We start from the raw sequence: 20,424 nt of genomic DNA on the forward strand, positions 1-20,424 counted from the left end.
GACCATTTCCCATGGCAGTAATTGATACAACAGGGTTGTTTTAACGAAGTAAAAATGTACCAGTAACCAGCAATAACCTTGGAAGAAATGTTTTACCTGATTTACATTAATAGGTTGGAGAAATTTATTCAAATTAAATAAATTAGGGGGCTGAAAATAAGAAAGAACGCAAAGAGGAAAAGAAAATGTAAGGAGGGGAGAAGTAGGAGATGATCAAAAAGACCCTTTTAATATAAGCCATTTAGATCTGTACCCTCAAAAGCTCAGAAGACTATGTGGCATTCTTCATTTAGTGAATTAATTGAGACCAGATCAGATAGATTCCCTACATCCCACATTTTTAACTAATCTACCCCAGATATCAGCCTTAGATGGGCAATGAGAAAATTAATGAACAAAAAGTAAGCCTTTTAATGCAGGGGGTGGGGGGTGGGAGGGGAGTAGTCAGAAGGGTGTCATAAACAGGGTGTCATGATTTTCTGTTTAAAGCACTTAAGGCAAAAGTGGACTTTTGTGACTTCTAAAAAGGGAATACTGCAAAAGTCTGGCTTCAACATTTCTCTCTACCTCAACAAATTTTAGGTATTGAATTTTATGACAATTCAGAAGGGATCATTTTTGATGGAGCTTCTAACAGTGGTTCAGGAAGACAATCACACATGTAAACTTAGTAACAGCAAAACGCTCTCCTGCTCAGGGGAGAGGAGTGATATGTTCCCTTTTGCAGCTTTCTCTGCTATTGATAACATACTTAAGACATAAAAGCATCACAAAAAGAGATTTTCTTTCTTCTTTTCAAAGATTTTATTTATTTATTTGAAAGAGATCACAAGTAGGCAGAGAGGGAGGAAAGGAAGCAGGCTCCCTGCTGAGCAGGGAGCCCTGATTTTGGTCTTGATCCCAGGACCCTGGGATCATGACCTGAGCCCAAGGCAGAGGCTTTAACCCACTGAGCCACCCAGGCGCCCCAAGACATTTTCTTTCTACTATAAATACAAGAGTTCAAAGACCCTAAAATATCTAACTAGTCAAAAAATTAAGCCCAGATCAAAAAAATAAATATCATTATAATATTTTCCTAATATTCTGCACTAAATAATTTTGTAGGCTCAGACTCCTGTAAAGAACATGCTTGTTTTTGAACCACACCCAGCAGAAATAATTAAGATCCTCTTGTGTGGTTCAATTTTTATTTTTTTCCTGTCTTCCTCCACCACTGGTTGAAAGAGCCAAAATGTGTATTCCCCACACTATCACAGGAAACAAAGCAAGGGAATTCCATCTAAACTGAAGGATGTTAAATTCCCAGGCATAGCCAAGCAGGATGTCAAAGGTCATACCCCATATTTGGCCAAAGAAAAATACTATTAATATATTTATAGCTAGAACGAATTAACTAAGATTCAAAAGCTATAACCTGATGAAAGATGGAAGAGGCATTAAATTCAGAAGTTTTTAAGCCTACAGGGGCGTGCAGTCCTGGTGACTTCCAAGCTCATCTGCAAAATAAATACCGTCTAACAAGTCATTATGCTCTTATCAGTGCGCCCCTGACAGGACAAGCCCTGCGAAGGTCTGCAGGAACGCCACTGCTCACTAGTTTCAAGCCAGAGTAACAAAACAGCCTGAGGGAGCAGGCCGACCTCACCAGGAGAGATGCGCTTTGTGCAAAAGGCAAGTCACAAGACTCCAAAGTTTGCTTAATAAAATTCAATGTCATTTTTTTTTAATTTAAGTGAGTCCCTAAAACAGTCTCAGCTTAAAAAGGCATGTAACTAAAGGAGGGCTCTCCATTTCAAATCTCAGATGTAATATTCACAGTTAAGGATCACAAAAAGAATTTTATCAGGAAAGGAATCCCTCTGATGCAGTACCTTAGAATCTGAGATGTTTAAAGTTTTCATTTTATGCCTTTGACATCTTTACTCTTTCTCCCAGTCCTCTTTAAAAGTTATCTGAAACACAAATGGGGGTGGGAAGTGTGAAAGAGCTTAACTGGAGGCCCTGAGCTGTCAATCGAAGGAGAATGACCTCAGCTCCACTTCCGTGACTGCATGTGTTTTCCTTTTTTCTCTTCTTTCCTTTTATACAAACACAGGCGGAAGTCATGGTTAGTCTAAGAACCATAGCCATCAACAGCTTGTCTTTGATTAAAATGTCTCCATAATTTCATCGCAAAAGTAATTAAATAGGGTCTTTCTACGAATGCATTCAGCAAATGACATAATCCAAGATCATTTACCTTGTTCAAAAGAATCACATGGCACAATAGCCATTATTTTAGTTTTTTTTAAAGAAAATGTAATTTTATATTTCTTAGAAATATAATTTATAAGCCATGCAATCCAATGGTAATGAATTCTGAAACTGACTCGCAACCATGCACCTTCCCTTAGTTTGTGGAGCAGAATGAACAAGTAATGTGAGCTACATATGTATCAGTATAATATTCTCTCCATTTTATCCTGTATCTCTCTCCCACATCCTCTACCTTTAGCTCAAAATAAAGCAAAAATAAAGCAATCACACTAAGGAATGCAATGACAATATTCAAACTACTTATTAAACGGCTTGAAACCCAACTAACCTGGAAAGATGATTCCAGAATATTTACTTCTGAGTTAGACACCACAGGCTAAAAGGATCATACAGAAGGTCTGTCTCTGAAAAAGTGGAAACAGACAGTGTGGGGACTAGCCCCCAAATACACAGGACCCATCTAAACACCAAAGTGTAAGCAGGGAAATTATGAAAGCTGTTAACAACCATGATTCTAAATTTCTATTTTGGTAATTCTAAATCTGCTTTCTTGTGTTCTGGGGGTTTTGTGGGGGGTTTGTTTGTTTGTTTTTAGAATGTCCTCTATATAACTATTCAAAGATATCAAATGGCATTTCAAGAAATACAAAGCACCTTAAAGGAATATCCAGGAACAGTAGGATATAGTATTACAGTGCTACTACAAAGTACTGTGATCACAGCTGGGGAAGTACCTATTACAGAACCAAAAAAGATGATGTAAATCACATCAAAACACACCTAATTACAGGAATTTTTAACCCTATCACCTTTCCTTAGTATTTATTTTTTAACTTTCCCCAATACTTCAGAGGAGAAAATAGCAATAAAAACCATTTGGTGATCTCTTCTAAAATGTAAAGCCATCAAATACTGTGTTTGAAATCAGTGTCATATACATACCACCACCACCCCCCTGCCAAATATACAAATTTGCCCCCTGTTAATGCAAATATATATAATAGACATAAATCTAGGCTCTATATAATCAATTCTATTTTATGAATTCTAAGAGGTTTAAGAAACCATTTAAGACATACCAGTAACAGAGGTGTAGGAATCTTTCACATTCAGTATACGCAAATGTTATAATGGGACACTAAAAAGAAAGGAGAAACCAGTTCAGCCCCACAGATTACATAAAAGTCAGCAGGATGGTCCACAGGAAGCTTTCACATTCACTGCATGTAAATTTCAAGATGGCATGCATATCTACCCATCCAGAGAGAAAAGGTTTACATTCAAATTTAGAGAGATGCAACCAGCTTGGTACCCAGTACACAAACAACCTTAGGTGATATTTACAAGTTTGGCAAGTTCCCCTCCCCCCACTTCAGAGCTAGCCCCTCAGACTGAGAGACAAGAGAGGTTCCAGATGCAGACAGGTGATGTAACACTTGCCTTAAGGTAGGTGGGTTTCTCCTGCATTCAAATCACAGTATGGTGGGCTGAACCTGACATTGAAACTTCACTGGTGTGACAAATTGATGATTCTGCAAATTACAAGTCACAAATTCAAGAAACTACATCATCTCTGAAACAAAATTAGAGTGACTGATTTATCCTGATGCAACCCTACATTTAAGGTTATATGAGAACAACAGGAAAAAAAATTCCTTTCTTGTCAAAATAGTACAATAACATCCACATTTTGACTTATCACTACCTCAAGAATCTGCCAAAATAAGAGCCTCTAGCTAAACCATAGGCAAACCATTTCCTTTGACCTTGCTTCCAAGCACCAAACTGTCTAAGGTATTTGATATTTACTTGTATAGACCATTCCCAAATACATATGTGGTTATTTTGTTTTCAAACTTTGAAGGACACAATATTTACAACCCTAGGGATTATGCAATTCATTTTAATTTCTCTCTCCAAATTGGATTTGAAATCAGGTGAGCCCTTTTCACTCAGCCTCCCAGCCACTGAAAAGATAAAGACCCTCCCATTCTGTATGCAGGGATTTCTCACCTAGACAACAAGATGGGTCCTCTCTCAAGACACCTGCACCGCATTCTTTCTGTGGCATGAAAAGGAAGGAGGAAAGGCAGAGGAAAAGGTAGAGGTAGAGGAAAAGCACTAATTTTCTAGATTAAAAAAGGAAAACTGGGGGCGCCTAGATGGCTCAGTCAGTAGAGCATGGGACTCTTGAACTAGGGTTTGTGAGCCCAAGCCCCATCCATGGTGGGCACAGAGACTACAAAAAAAAAGGAAAACTGTTGTGGGGTGGAGGGTGTTGCACAGGGAGGAACACAGGAAGCAAAGCTAAAAGGTAAGTGCCTCCCGGCCTCAGATAACCATTTGGGAGATACTGAAATGAAAAGATCTTTATCTGCCCACAGAATCCAAGCTGGTTCTCCTCTTCCTCCTTCCTTCATTAGGCCTCTCTCTTAGCTGGAGTCCAAGTAAGACTGAGAGGGTTAATCCTGCTCTTCGAGACTTTTCTCCTGCAATTATAAAATGCAACCACTGAGGTCCCCTCCCCTTCCTGAAGTCAGGTTCCTTTAGCTACTTTCAGACTGATAACTCAGCAAACCAGTAATTGGAGGCCTCTCACCAGCAGTGCACAGCAGCTCTGTAACAACTTCGGGATCCCCGTTATAAGGAGAAAAACATTTTTTCTAAACTCTGATGTTTATCAGAGTTGGTACAATAAAAGAAGAGATTCAGGAAACTATGACCCATTTTCCAGATTCATGAGGAATGGCAATTGAGAAAACTCTGTTTATCCAAGAAATGTGTTTAATCCAACTAAGAACAGGCCACCCCTTCTTCCCACCCTCTTTCGCATAACAGCTCTCCTTTAATCAGAGGAGATAAGCAGCATCTCCACAGCCACTAAGGTCACAGGATTTAGCATCAGGATCAGTTCCTAACTTAAGCCACACAAAGTGACACACTATAATTAAAACCAGTATCATCTAGGGGGAGAAGGTAATCAAGGCTGAAAAAGATTGTTTTCAGGTCTCAAAAATCCACACAGAGATGTGGGAACCAGCCACACTCACAAAGGTGGCAGCCTGGGGACTTCCACGTATGTGGCCAACAGGAGAGTGTACAAGGAGCATGGGGTTATAGGAGATAAGAGCACACATCCCAGGTTACAGGCACTACAGTGCACACCAATGAACCACAGGCTTTGGAAGTGGCATTCTCTTCTGGAGAGATGTGCCATCCACCATCCCTAAGAATTCAAGAACTCCTGTGACTTAGTGTCAATAGGCACAAGCTACCTTGGAAAAAAATGACCTGTCCTCCCACAGGTCTACAAATTGACTCTGCCTCTCCTCCTAGGAGCTAAGACCCCACACTGCTGTCCTTCAAGATCACAACTAAGATAAGACACAAGTTAAAGGATGAAGATGTTTTACATCTCTCTCTACTTACAGAATGAAAAGACCAAAGATGAGCTACAATTCTGAACCTCACTTCATCTCACAAGTGTATCCTGGTGTGCTATGAAAGCTCTTTTGTCCACGTGGAATGTAACTTATACATTTAATAAAACCTCATAGTAGTGAGCTCTTTGTTTTTTTGATTCCCTGTCCCTCACTCCCCAAAGCAAGGTACCTTTTAAATGATATGCTGTCTGCTACTACAGGTATATACATAATACTAAAATAGCTTTCTACATTTCTCCAACACTTGTTATTTCTAACATGGCTAATAAGTTCTAATAGGTGTGAATTTGTGCCTTTTGCTATACCCGAATACATTTTATATTGCATAGATCTTTAAGTTCTCCATGAGCTAGCCAGGCTCACTCACACAAGGATTCGGGATGCACTCAGTTCCATGTCTGTCTGCCTGATAGCACTTTTAGGTTTAGCACATCAAAATTTAACTCCCTTTGGATCCACTGAAGTATCTCATTATAACCTTCATCCTACACTAAGGTCAGTGGGTAAAGACATATATTTTTTTTAAGATTTTATTTATTTATTTGACAGAGATCACAAGTAGGCAGAGAGGCAGGCAGAGAGAGCTGAGGAAGCAGGCTCCCTGCTGAGCAGAGAGCCCAATTGGGGGCTCCATCCGAGAACCCTGGGATCCCTACCTAAGCTGAAGGCAGAGGCTTTAATCCACTGAGCCACCCAGGCCCCCCGGGTAAAAACATATTAAAATGAGAAAGCTATCAAGAATTTCTAGTATTTTGCTAATGCAATACTAGAACTGATGTAAATTTTTAAGGCATCTTTTTAAGCCAATATAACTTTGCCTCACAATTGCCCTAAGTATATTTTGAGATTGCTAACTACAGCTTTAGGATTTCTCATTTAAAAAAATATAATAATAATGTATAACAATGAGCTTTCTGGGGCACCTGGGTGGCTCAGTCGGTTGGGCATCTATCTGCCTTCAGCTCAGATAATTATCTCTGGGTCCTAGGATCAGGGCGGGGTGAAGCCTGAGGCCTGTGTTGGGCTTCCTGCTCAGCACAAGGTGGGGGATGGGGGGTGTATGCCTGAAATGGATGAGTAAAATCTTTTAAAAAAGGGGTGGGGGTGTGCGGTATGCCTAGTTGGCTCAATCAGCTGGGCATCTGCCTTTGGCTCCAGTCATGATCCCAGGACCTGGGAATCTGCTATTCCCTCTGCCTTTGCCACTGCTCGTCTTCTCTCTCTGACTCTCTCTAATAAGTAAATAAAATATTTTTAAAAAGATAAAACCAACAACAATGAGCTTTCCTTGTTGAAATCACTCTCCCAGGACACAAAAGTATGAAGGTCAGGTTTTTGTTTTTTTGTTTTAAATAAACTCTACCCCCAAGGTGGGGCTCAAATTCACCACCATGAGATCAAGAATTACATGCTCCACCATACTGAGGCAGCCAGGCAACCCCTAAATACTCGTTTTAAAGAGCAGACCAAACAAAAAGCTAAATATTATGTAAATGCCTACTATTCATATACTTTTCTTATTTTTTTAGTGGGGGGCACAGGGAAGGGGTACAGAAGAGAATCCCAAACAGACTCGCCCTGAGCACAGAGCCAGACAGACACGATCCTGAGAGCCCTAAGATTTCTCCTCAGATTATGAACCCCGCTGAAACCAAGAGTCTATTTCAAGAGTCAGACACTTGGGGCACCTGGGTGGCTCAGTTGTTAAGCATCTGTCTTTGTCTCAGGTAGTGATCCAAGATCCTGGGATTGAGCCTGGAGCTGAGCTCCCTGCTCCACTGTGAGTCTGCTTCTCCCTCACCCTCACGCCCTGCTGTTGTTTCCCCCTCTCGCGGTCTCTCTCTCTGTCAAATAAATAAATAAAATATTAAAAACAAAAAAACAAAAAAACAAGAGTCAGACACTTAACTGACTGTACCATCCAGGAGTCCCATGCCTACTATTCATATTAAATTAATTATATAATGTGTTCCATCACCATATTCTATGTATGACTTTTATTTTTTTTTTAAGATTTTATTTATTTATTTGACAGAGAGAGATCACAAGCAGGCAGAGAGGCAGGCAGAGAGAGAGGAGGAAGCAGGCTCCCTGCTGAGCAGAGAGCCCGATGTGGGGCTCGATCCCAGGACCCTGAGATCATGACCTGAGCCGAAGGCAGCAGCTTAACCCACTGAGCCACCCAGGCGCCCCTATGTATGACTTTTAAACCAAATGTAGTACCTTGGCTTTATTTGCAATCCATGAGTTTCTATATTTATATAAGCACCTCTAAGAAACTGGATTTTTTAAAAGTTTTTATTTATTTATTTGACAAAGATAGACACAGCAAGAGAAGGAACACAAAACAGGGGGAGCGGGAGAGGGAGAAGCAGGTTTCCTTCTAAGCAGGGAGCCAGATGCAGGGCTCGATCCCAGGGCTCTGGAGTCATTACCCGAGCTGAAGCAGACACTTAACGACTGAGCCACCCAGGTGCCCCCAAAGAAATTGAATTTTAAGAACTAAAAATGTGACCATATTTTCATAATTTCTTATTTTATTAAAAAATATAATTTCATAGAAAAATTTAATCTATAACTTTTCTTAAGAGGATTTTTTTTTAAATTTTATTTATGTATTTGATAGAAGACATGGTGAGAGAGGGAACACAAGCAGGGGGAGTGGGAGAGGGAGAAGCAGGCTTCCTGCTGAGCAGAGAGCCCAATGCAGGGCTCCTATGTGCGGCTCGATGTGCGGCTCGATCCCAGGACTCTAGGATCACGACCTGAGCCAAAGGCAGACACTTAATGACTGAGCCACCCAGGCACCTCTGTAACATTATTTTCATACTATATACCAAGTCCAATTTCAATCTGACAAAAGTCTACCTATACTTTTTCAAACTTCCTAGGTTTTATGTTATCACTCAGAGAAACTGATGTTATCCTATTTGCATGCCTTTATGAATGCCAAACCATCATTTAGAAAATCAATTTAAAAAATAATCTGATGGGAGGCACCCAGGTGGCTCCGTCAGCTAAGTGTCTGCCTTCAGCTCAGGTCATGGTCCCAGAGACCTGGGACTGAGCCCCACATCGGGCTCCCCACTCACTGGTAAGCTTGCTTCTCCCTCTTCTTGTGCTCTCTCTAATAAATAAATGGAATCTTTAAAAGCATAATAATATGATGGATAGAAAAATGGATGTGCCAACTACAGATACACAGTGAAGCAAGTACAATAAAATGTTAGTCGTAGAAACTAGATGGCAGGTATACAGGTGTTCAATGGAGAATTCTTTCAACTTTGCTTAACATTTGAAAATTTTATAATGAAATCTTGGGAGATTAACATCCCATTTTCAAGGTCCATCTCAATAGCCAACACAGACTCAATTTTCCTTAAAGGTACATAACCCTTTCTACAGTGTATTATACAGTTATTTATTTGTCATACCTCATCTCCCTACAGGATCCATGTTTGAATCATTTTTCTATCATTCAGATACATCTAATACAACATCCCGTAAACATTCGTTACACCAATAATCCAATAATCATTCAACAAATGGAGAAAAAATAAGATACTGTGACCATCTCCAGAAAATAAAACCATCACAGATCTTTATACTTATACTAATATAAACATTATCACACTGTGAAAACACAGAAAGCTAAAATAGAAAAGATCCATAGTTCAAGAAAACCTTTTTCCCAACCATATATTTACAATATAACTGCAGGCATTAAAGTTAAGTTATAATACAAAGCAGCATGAAATTAAGAGATCACCAGGCATTCACTAAGAGAAGGCAAAAATGCCTTCAGGCAGGAACCAAGACTGGAAGTTGGCAAACAGATGTGTGAGCTTTGCATACTAAGCAAAATTTTCAAAACCTCCAATAAAGATACAAGATGATCCAAGTCCTGGGGACACGATGGTTTAGAACTTCAAGAAGAGACCTAACCTAGAACAGGTAGGGGTCAGGAAGTCAATGTTTCAGCAGACAGAGAAAGAAGAGCTGAGAGACTCCGGGTACTGAACAGCATGAAAAGAGTGTGCTGAAGAGGACGTCCAAGTCTGAAAACTAGGTAAATGGTTAACTAACTAGACCACTAACCAAATCAGGAAACTCAAGATGGGAACCTCATCTCAGAGTAAGAGGAAATACAGCATGCTTGGGTTTAAATGTGTTCAATTTGAGGTGAAAGTGGGACATTTATGGCCTTTAAGTAACTGGAGACCAGGACAATAGAGGGGTTAAATGATCTAGGAAAAAAAAAATAAATGAGAAAAAGTCCGCAACTTGTCCTGCGGCATCTTTAGGTTTGAGCATAGAAGAAGAAAAAGATAAATAAGTGAACCAACTGGAAGAGAAGCCAGACTGTCCATATAGCTGAGTGCCCAGTCAGAATGGACTGGGTGGTCAACGGAAAACTGCAAAAGGGGAAGACTTGGGACACTCCCCTGTCAGCCTTAGTGACCTCTGACCATAAAGATGGCAAGCTTCAGCGATCATCAGAAACCAAAAACTGGGGGCTACAGAAGCTCATCACACAGCTCCACCTCACTTTTTTTTTTTTTCTGTAATAAATACAGCCTGAAATAAAGGACACTGGTTGAATTTCTGTCCTTATTTAAAGTAATGCAGTAAGGTGAAAATTCACTACATAATAAACTGGAAAGGGACTGCAAATTTAGCTTTCTCATCTTATTTGGCATAATATCAAAACTAGTTGGCTCTTTTTAATAGCTTATGTCAAAGCTATACGAGGATGAATAAAAAAGAAAAAGAGGGGGGAGGAAAGCATCCCCCAAAAATCCTTCCAAGTGGCAAGAATAATTCAAACCAAGTCTCAGTAATTGCAGCGCTTACCCCACAAATTTATAAACCATACGTAGACTGAGTGGAATAAAGTGGGATGCCGTGAAGAGGGTGGTTTATTAAAAACCTGAACCATGTGAAATCACTAATATATAAAAATCCATTTTCACATTTCGTATGTTCCTTAGAAGACCACAGATAACAAGCAGTAATTCTCTGCAAAGAATTTCTGACCACTGACATGAGTTCTGTTAGTCCTTATCAGGAATTTAGCAAAAAGGGTGAATTCTTCCAAACTTTAGTGCACTTAATATACAGCATATTCATTGGAACACAAGCCCTCACCCCTTAGACATCAAAATATAAACTTTCCAAGTTCATCCAATCCTCTGTTTGACAGCTGAGAAGGAACCCATACTAACTTCAGAATCTTGTACACACTAAGAAAAGGTAGTTATCTGACCCAAAGGAGGTCCTCGAGGCTGGGCCAAGGGCAAGTCCCTACAAGTTGTTATTATGAAGGCCAAGGCAAATGTTGAAAGAACCAAGGCTAGATCCACTCTACTCAAAGTTCCAATGCTCTGTACAACTAAACACTCCTTTGCTCTCTCCAATCACCACTGGGTTTATAGTGCTTCTCCAAAAGGATTCCAGGAAGCCCCAAAGTTATGGCACATACAGGGGGGAGGAAAAAAAAACAGCCGATTAAATTCCCATGATGCCAGGGTACTGGGTAGTTTCCAAGGGCAGAGTGTTCTAGAAAAATGCAAATAATTCAGGCTCTCCAAAGAAATTCCAGGCAAATACAGACAGCTGCTGTCTTAGAAAATCATACAGATCATACAGGGAGCTCGGATGGAAACCCACAAAAACAGGCAAAACACTTTCAGGCTATCAGGGATTCTAACTCACCACTGAGTATTCCATCCCCACCTCCCAGTTTATATGTCCCCTTAAAAGATTCTCTGTGCAATATATGGTATCTAGCCATATTTGTTCCCATTGCCAATGTAATAGCTTCTAAGTAATTGTGGGGCAGGGGGGAGAGGGTCTCAATGTACTTTAACCTTTTTTAAAATTTACATGAGAATTAAAAATGTCTTCTTCCCAGTATCCAAATATTTGCCACTCTGAGAAAATAAAATTGTGGGGGGGGACGGACAAAAATTGAAGTCGCTACTCTGGCCACATCTCTCCCAAGGACCAGCCACAAAAACATAGGTAAAATAAAAATAAAATTCTGATAATCACCAATGAAGGGATTCATACTTGACACCGACACCAATTTTGGAATTTCTGGGAAAAAAGTACCAGCCATAAGAACTGTTGCATTAGTCTCACACACCTTTTTCAGTCTTCAGCAAATATGCTTATCAATTTTGTTGCATTAATTCCCCTACTCATTTTTAATTCTCTTACCTCATGCTCCCTTCCCCAAATACATATTCGGAAATTGTCACTCCACTGTAAAACAAGGCTTTCTTTAAGGTAATTTCAGTAACAAACTGAAATTAGCCTCACCAAGAGTCAAATGTGAGTATGCAGCAAGAAAACATCTGTCATCCCCGTGCCAAGGACTCTGTAGGATTTAAATCACTCACCTCCAAAATGTGAATTTTAAAATAAAAAAATTTTTAAAAAGGACTGTCAGTTCATAGGCCAAATTAAAAAGTCATTCCAAACCAAATATCTGAGATATATAAAACAATTTAAAATTTTCTTTAAGTATCAAGTCTTACTGTTGAAGCATTCTTTTGACCCAGGTGTTCCAAATAATGTCAAAACAAAAAACAAGAGTCAACTTAAAACTACCATTAAAAGGGGGGAGGGGAAGTGGAACCAGAGCTCACAATACTACTTCCCAAGCTCTAGAAAGCTTTCTACGGGTGGGAGGGCGGTGGAGGGGGACAGGTCATGGAAATGAAGTTTCACTATTTATAAATACTGTACATGCTTTAAAAGATCCCGGGTTTTCCAAAAGTCTTGGCTTCCACTTTGAGTGTAGCCTTATGACAGTTAGGGCCAAGAACAAAGCAAGTGTGAAACAGATGTAACATACCATCCCTACAAACACAAAATGCACATCCCACAAATACAACCAGTGTCAAAGGAACTAGAAGCTTATGAATTCTTTATCAGCTTTTCAATTATACTGTCCTATGCAAATGACTTTCAAAATCTCTGGCAGGCCCCAGGAAGTTAAAGCACAAGAAACTATATTTAATTAAAGATTCAGTCTAATTCCCAGTAGTAAATCACAGGAAATATTTAGTTCCAAACCAGCCTCTCCTCAGTTCTAAAAGTTAGGTTTGGGTTGATTTGCATTTTAGAATTCGATTTCTTTTTTAAGCTAAACATCATAGTAAAATGTGTCCCTTTTATGAATCTTTAAAAACAGATGAGTCTTTCCAATCTGAGAAACTTGGTTTTAACAAGTAACTCATTTTTATGAAAACTCTAACCAGAAGACTAGTTATGAGTTAGAATACTTAAGGTTGTTTCTTTTCTTCTTAAAATATCCTTTTACTCAAAGTGAAAATGCACTTGCTGTAATCTGACTTGCACCAACGGACTCTCATTACACCTGAAACATTTACTCACTTGAGAACAGCAGCCTGCTCCCTCCCAAAGCCCCACTTGGTTTCCACTGGAGCTGTCACTGGGCCTCCAATTCTGAACAGATAGTAACAATTCTTATTATCACTTCATGGACATTCTAGCTACAGTAAGTATATTTTGAAAGAAAAAATTATAATTCCATTTAGGTAAAAAAAAATTATAACAATAAAGAACCTAATAAGAAAAAGTTTGGGGGTTTGATTTGGCCTTAATATCTATTTTTTTTTAAAGCACTTAATCTTAAAAGTCTAGGTTATACTCCTAGTTTAAGAAGAATACTCTAATTTAATGCCCCAGGAGAGGCAAAACTAACTATAATCCCCAAACACTGCCCTTCTCCATCTTTGAAGAAAAGCACTCCAGCAAACTGAAGTAGATTGTATCCATTTCCAAGGACATAAAAGAATGGTGTAAGTACACACGGTACTTTCAATGTAAAAAAAAAAAAAAATTTTTTTAATGGCAAATACTTTATAATAAATAGCTCAAGCAGGGTTGACAGATGAGCAAGTCAAGTACTTAAACTCCAATGTTAAGTAAAACTGGATCTGGATTTTGTGACTTAAAAGAATACATACCAAGCTTTTTGAAACAGCAAAACTGCACGTAATGCCTAGGAATGAGATTGTAAGTGGTACTTTTACTCTAAAACACACGTTGGAAAAAATAAAATCCTGGCTCCTCCTCCAGGAACTTCAGTAAGATATGAGTAACTTAACCTTTTTGGACACACATTAACCACAAACATGACAGCGTATGTAAAACCACCGTGGTGTAACCAACTGCACAGCAAAGATCAATCTTTATTATGCTATACAGTCAGGATAAGGGATGAGGAAGAAGTTCTCAACTTAACTTTCGCACCGATCCCTCCACCTGTGACAGTGAGAAACCGTCAGTTCAGAAGGCCGCACGGCGAACGGACCCCCGGTAAGCCTGCCCACAGCCTGTCCTGAGAGCCCCCGGGTCTTTTCGACCCGCAAGTAGGGAAGTACCTGTCCCGGCCCTGAGAACCTCTGAGTCTCCTCTCTCTGAAAACCAAAAAAGAACCAGAGGCGCCTCATCTACAGTCCTCTATTGAAGCAGGACGTCCCCACACATTCCTTTCATGCGCACCTCCACTCCCACTCCCCGAAACACTTGTCACAAAGACCCCTGCCTCGTCTGTACTTCCACGCTCGGTAACACTGGGGTGGCAAAGCGAGAGAGGAGGTACACACATCTCCAACTCTCGTCACCCAGAGCAGCCTCTCCATGCCTAATTAAAGGCCTCGGACCATGGGCGAGGCCCAAGTTTGGGGGCATTTCCTCGCGCAGAGAAGTGCTGGCCTCGCAGCCCCGCGGCCGGGCCGGGAGCTGCTCACCGCCCCGGCGCGCTGGCCCTTTAAAGGCGCTCTCTTCCTACGCCTGCGGCCCCTCCCTCGCCGTCGCAGCTCCTGCTCCCGCTCCTGCTCCCGCCCCCGCCTCCGCCGAGGGTCACACTTGAACTTTAGCTCTCCCGCGCGGCCCAGCGCCCGCGCTCCGCAAGCGGTGGCCGCCTCTTCGCACGTGTCGGCTGCACTATCTCCGGCTCTGCTCGCCCGGCCCCCTGCACTCGAGGCCACTTCGGATAAAATCAAAACAAAGCCAAATGCACACCGGCCTCCAAAAACTGCGCTGCCTGCCCCCAGGGGCCGGCTGGCGACCTGTCTGTCCCCTCCACCTACAGCTCCGTGCTCCAGCGGCGGGGCCCCGAAGAGCCCCGCCGCGCCCTCCTCCGCCCAGCGCGGCGGAAACTGCTCTGCGGCGCAGCCCAAAGCTGATGGGACGCGCACCGCAGGAGACCGGGAGGGGCCGCCCTCACCCCCCAAGGTCCTGGAGGAAAAGGAGTAGTGGCACGAGTCCCCTCCAGTCGTAGGGGAGCAGACCCCAGTAAACCCCTTCCTGCCCTTACTGGCGAACTTTTCTGCCTTCTCTGATGTCCACTTATTACCGTACTTTGTTCACTCCTAATTCCCAAGTGAGCCCCCTTCCCCGTCCCGCTCGAACTCTCACTTGAGCGCGCTCACACACTTATTCCTGTCCCCCGACAGGACCCGGGCTAGCCCACCACTCACGTCTGCCACTTCTCGCGCTCTCTCTGCACGCGCCGCCCGCATGCCCTGCACTTTCAGGGCAAGCAAACTTCTACAGTCGCCCCCTCATGTGCCCCACCACGACCTCGGGTGGAGCAGGGGTCCCCGCGCCACCCCCCCCCGTCCAGCCTTGCGCCCCGAGGCCACTCACCTTCCAGCCCGCCGAGCTGTTGCTGTCACCCTTATCCTTGAAGTAGGGTACGCTCTTGACCATCCACTCGTAGATCTGCGACAGCGTGAGCCGCTTCTCCGCTGAGCTCTCGATGGCCTTGGTGATGAGGTCGGCGTAGGACAGGTTGCCCCACGCGTTGCGGCGGGACGAGCTGCTCTTTCGCGGCTGCCCGGCGAGCGGCCCGGCGGCGGCTGGGGGCACCGGCGGGTGCTGAGACAGCGGCCCGGGCGCCGGAGGCTGTGGCGGCGCCGAGTGCAGGCAGCCCGGCTCCGGGTTCTGGAAGTCCCCGCACAGACCCCCGGTGGCGGCAGCTGCGGCCGCCGCCGCCGCCACCGCTGCGGCCGCTGCTGCGGCAGCCGCCACGGAGCCGGGCGCCTGCGGGAAGTCCCCGGGCTCCTCCAGCAGGCTCAGGTTGCTCATGAAGTCGGCATTGACAGCGGCCGCCGAGGCCGAGGGCAGGCCCGCGGCGGCGTCGGGGTTAGCGGCCGCGCCGCCCGACGGCGCCGGGCTGGAGGTGGCCGAGTTGGACTGGCTAAACTCCGGCCTGGGCAGCGGCCAGGTGCACGAGCGCGGCCGCGGCAGCGGCTCGAAGTCCGGGTCGATCTCCACCACCTGGGGCGCTTCGGCCATGGTGACCCCCACCCCTCCCCCAGCCGCGGGAGAGCCAAGGGGTCGAGCGCACCACACGGGGCCGAGGGGGAGGGGGTGCGAAGAGCCGGTCCGAGATTTGGGGGGGCGAGGTCCGTGCCTCGAGCCGACGAAAACCGGGAGGAAGGCGCGGCGGAGTGGAAGCGCGAGCCCAGAACTTAACTTCGCGGGTCCACCAACATCTAGACTCTTCCAGGTCCGCTGCACCGGCAGAACTGCAGGCCAGAGTCACCCGGCCGGACAGCGGTCGGCGTCGTACTCCTGCTGACAGGGCCCGCAGACAGAAGGACGGACGGACGCAGCGGGCCGCTCGCTCTCCCCGTGGCGCGACCGCGACGCTGCCGCCTGTTGAATGTGGCGGCGGCGGCGGCAGCGGCTGCAGCGACTACGCTGCCGCCCGACTTACGGGATCTGCCACCGCCCCCCGCCCGCGGCGGCGCGCGCGCCGGCCCGCCCCTGACGGACAGCACGCGCGACCAATGAGCGCGCGGCGAAACCGCCCAGGCAGCCAATGGTCGCCCGCCTGGGCGGGGGCCGGTTTTCCACCGGGAGGCGGCAGTGGTTTGGTGGGGGGTAGTGGGGTGTTTTTCTCTTTCACTCTCTCTCTCTTTCTCTCTCTCTCTCTTTTTTTTTTTTTGGATCTCTGTTATTTTCTGGTAATTCTCAAGTGTTTCTGTGAGTCTCTCGCCCTCTCAGTGTTTTGATTGCTAGGAGGCAAACCAGCGTGGAGGCGGCGGCGACACTTTGTTTACTACTGAGGAGCAAAGCCGAGTACTCGGGAAGCTCGAGTGGAACGAGTCTCTTGCTTCGCCTCGACCTCCTCTCGGGGCCCAGAGTGGGGCGGGGCGGGGGCCGGGGAACGCTCCTTGCTCCGCAAGGCGCTAGGTGGGCGGCGGAGGTGGCCTCGCGGAATTCTACTCAATCGCCCCCCTTTTCGACTCCACCCACGATTCTTTTGCAGAGAAATGTGGGGAAGTCGGTGGGTTTTGTGTTTGTTTTTTGTTCTCTTTCCCTGCGATCTGTCAAATTCTCCAGCCCGCACGCGCGCTGCACAGCAAACCTCCTCCCCTGCACCCGGGTCCCGGCCGTGGAGTGCGCGCGGGGGCCGCGCTCCCCACGCCTCCGAGCCCGGAACCCACCTGTCCGCACCCTCAAGCTGAGCCTCGCGGTTCCCTGCCGCCGGGGGCCAGGCGTCCAGCCCACCAGCCATCAGCTGGGTTCACTCCATTCTTGATCTAAAAGGCTAGAAATGAGGGAAAGGGGACTCAGCGCGCCGAAGACAATCCTATTTCACATGCACACCCAGACTCAAAAGCATCCTAGACCTCATTCCTCTGTGGGAACGTCTTCCCCTCCTAGGGAACCTCAGACTCTAATAATCCAGGGGCGGCGGGGGACGGATCAGAGAAGAGCATGTAGACAGAACCTTGTCACTTTATTACTTACCCCTAATACACTTTCACTCTTTGCTTGTTATTTCCTTGCTGTTGAGGATGGAAGTGGCAAGGTGTCCAGAAGTAAAAGCGCCCAAAGGGTAAGACGAAAGCCTTGGGGCTCAGCCCTGCCCCAAACCCAGGTTCCTCTAAACTGTTTGCCTCGAGTGTCAGTAAACCCGTCACCCACCCCCTACGTTTTTCCATCTGGGCTCCAGGTCCTGTCGAGATCAGTGGGGCCAAAGGTAGGAAGACAATGATCCTTGTGTGTTAGGGAGCAAAAGAAGCAGTTTTCAAGAAACAGGGTTTTTTTTTTGTTTTGGTTCGGTTTTTTAGGAAGAATATGGACGGCATTTCCTTTCATAGGGATGGGATCACTCAGGTTGGAAGATGGACAGAGTCTTAAATATTTTTAAATATTTATAATAATATTTATATATTATATATAATATATATTATTTATTTATTTATTTATATTTTATATATTTTTAAATTTTTTTAAAGATTTTATTTATTTATTTGACAGAGAGAAATCACAAGTAAGCAGAGAGGCAGGCAGAGAGAGAGGAGGAAGCAGGCTCCCTGCTGAGCAGTAAGCCCAATGCGGGGCTCAAACCCAGGACCTGGGATCATGACCTGAGCCAAAGGCAGCGGCTCAACCCACTGAGCCACCCAGGCGCCCCTTTTTTAAAATATTTTTAAGACGGCTCAGTGGATTAAGCCTCTGCCTTCCACTGGGGTCATGGTCTTAGGATCATGGGATCGAGATCGATTTTGGGCTCTCTGCTAGGCAGGGAGCCTGCTTCCCGCTCTCCCTCTGCCTGCCTCTTTGCCTACTTGTGATCTCTCTGTCAAATAAATAAATAAAATCTTAAAAAAAAGAAAAGAAAAGAAAGAAAGAAAAGCAAAATGACAGCTCCCTATTACTTTAAAAATCCGCTTTTCCTTACAGGTTTAATTCTTCAATTAAAAAAGTGTCTAAAGAAACTTGGGCCTCCTTTACAAAAGTTTGAAAGAACTTAGAGATTTATTTCTTCCTTTACCTTCTCACTATCATCTCCCTAGTTCAGACCCCTATTTCTTCATAATCCACTTATCGCAAGAGCTTCCCACGGATAATGGGGGGCTGGGGGAGAAGGTCGTGAGCCTGATGGATGAAGGATCGGGTTAGTTCCCACCCTCCTCCACCTGTGGTCTACTATCAAACTTGGACACTTTGGACCTCCTCTGCCAGCCGCTAGGGGACCTCAGTAACCCAGATGATGAGCTCAGAGGAAGGAGGTTAATGTGGAACTGTTGATACCCTCAACCTCGCCAATCAAGCTCTGCAGAGGCAGCCCCCATTCAGATGGCCCCACCCTGCAAATAGGCGGTGCCCTAGTGGATCATTCTTGGCAAAGGAAACCAGCTGCAAATTTGGCTTTGCCTTCCTTTCAATTCCGGTTTTTCATGGCTTCAGTGAGAGGACGGTACTTGGTGAAGGAAGTTTTCTTACAGACTTTCCTCAGGTCCTTGAAATCTGAACTGTCCTGCCTAATTGTTTTAAGTGTTGTAGTTTGCTTTTCTTTGGCCTTGTTATGAAATTTGACTTGAAGTAGGCACAGAGTACGTAGAGGGCCAACGTCCCTGACACAACAGTTCCAAAAACACTGAACGTGTGTTTAAGGTGTTTCTAGCTTCCAGCTGCCTACTCTACTTACTGAACCTTAGGGTGAACGTTTGGCCTGTTTCCAATCTTCAGCTTGCACAAGCTATTCTGTAATGAATAACCATACATAACTCATTTTGCATCTGTGTAAGTATATACACAGGAGGAATTTCCAGAAAAGAGATCACTGGGTCAGCAATTAAATGCATTTGCAATTTTGAGACACACTGTCAAATTGCATTCCGTAAGAGTTGTATCAAGCTAATCACTAAAGGTTCTTTTTAGCTAGATCCACAGAATGTTAAAATTGAAAGTAGACAGAGATCACCTTGGTGGCCTCCTTTAATTTCTCCATAAGGAAATCGAAGCACAGAGAGGCTGATTTGCCCAATGTCACACAGAAGCGAGTGCTGCTGCCATGGCTGGAATTTTCTGCTTTCCCATCAATAATCGCTTCAAAACACAAACAGAAAATAAGAAATATCTGCTAATCCTGTATAGTGATAACCACTCTAAAACTTGATAGTATATTTCCTTCCAGTCCACCACACAGATTTTAGTAATTTTAGTTGGATGAACTCCACTGAACTAATCGAACTTTGGATTTGGGAGACTAAAAAAGCAGACACAAAAAAGATGAGAGTGACAGTAAGAAAATGAAAGAAAAAAGATTACAAAAGAAGTGATTTGGGTTTTTTTAGTCAAAAATACAAATGTTTTCTCTCTTTAAAGATTGCCAAAGTATTTAGATTGGCACTCGATCTGCTTAAGAGAAAAAACTTCATTTCTTTAGTATTTTTTGTGGTAGCTATTTGCTTGGAAGGCAGATTCTAATGATTATCGCTTACTAGCTGGTGCATATATCCCAACTGGGAAGAAAAATGTTTCATGTCAGGTAAGAACAATTAAACTGAAAGAGGAAATTTATCCTCACAGAGTCCATCTCACAAACCTATATGGTGTTCTTTCCTCTGCCTGTTTTTCAGAGTGGTTATCACACCACCCTTGACAGGAAGACTGAGGGATGGTTCCTTTCCATCAGTTCCTTAGCAGAAACTTCTGCATTTGCCCCTCACTACCAGCATACCGATCTCTGGTTTAAGTTCTTACTTGTCAAAATAGATAACTTAGGTCCAATTTATTTATTTTTTTATTATTATTTTTTAAGATTTTACCCATTTATTTGACAGACAGAGATCACAAGTAGGCAGAGAGGAGGAAGCAGGCTCCGTGCCGAGCAGAGAGCCCCACACGGGGCTCCATCCCAGGACCCAGGGATCATGAC

General features: G+C 44.2%; 1 protein-coding gene across 4 annotated transcripts in view; it reads right to left on the bottom strand.

The window, feature by feature from the left end:
• FOXO1 (forkhead box O1) overlaps nt 1-19,928 on the bottom strand; it is a 102,004-nt gene extending 82,076 nt beyond the window's left edge. The window contains exons 1-4 of one of the 4 annotated variants that reach the window (XM_047723254.1): nt 19,468-19,928; nt 17,198-17,301; nt 16,415-16,514; nt 15,390-15,602 (exon numbers count right to left, since the gene is read on the bottom strand). In XM_047723254.1, coding sequence (XP_047579210.1) covers nt 15,390-15,602; nt 16,415-16,514; nt 17,198-17,268 — 384 coding nt within the window. In that variant the 5' untranslated portion in view covers nt 17,269-17,301; nt 19,468-19,928. Of the gene's footprint in view, nt 1-15,389; nt 16,515-17,197; nt 17,302-19,467 lie in introns of those variants that run through there. The other 3 variants (XM_047723255.1, XM_047723253.1, XM_047723252.1) reach the window with 3 other exon arrangements.
• Nucleotides 19,929-20,424: the final 496 nt, after the last annotated feature.

The sequence above is a fragment of the Lutra lutra genome, chromosome 3 (genome assembly GCF_902655055.1).
Source record: "Lutra lutra chromosome 3, mLutLut1.2, whole genome shotgun sequence".
NCBI classification, from domain to species: domain Eukaryota; kingdom Metazoa; phylum Chordata; class Mammalia; order Carnivora; family Mustelidae; genus Lutra; species Lutra lutra.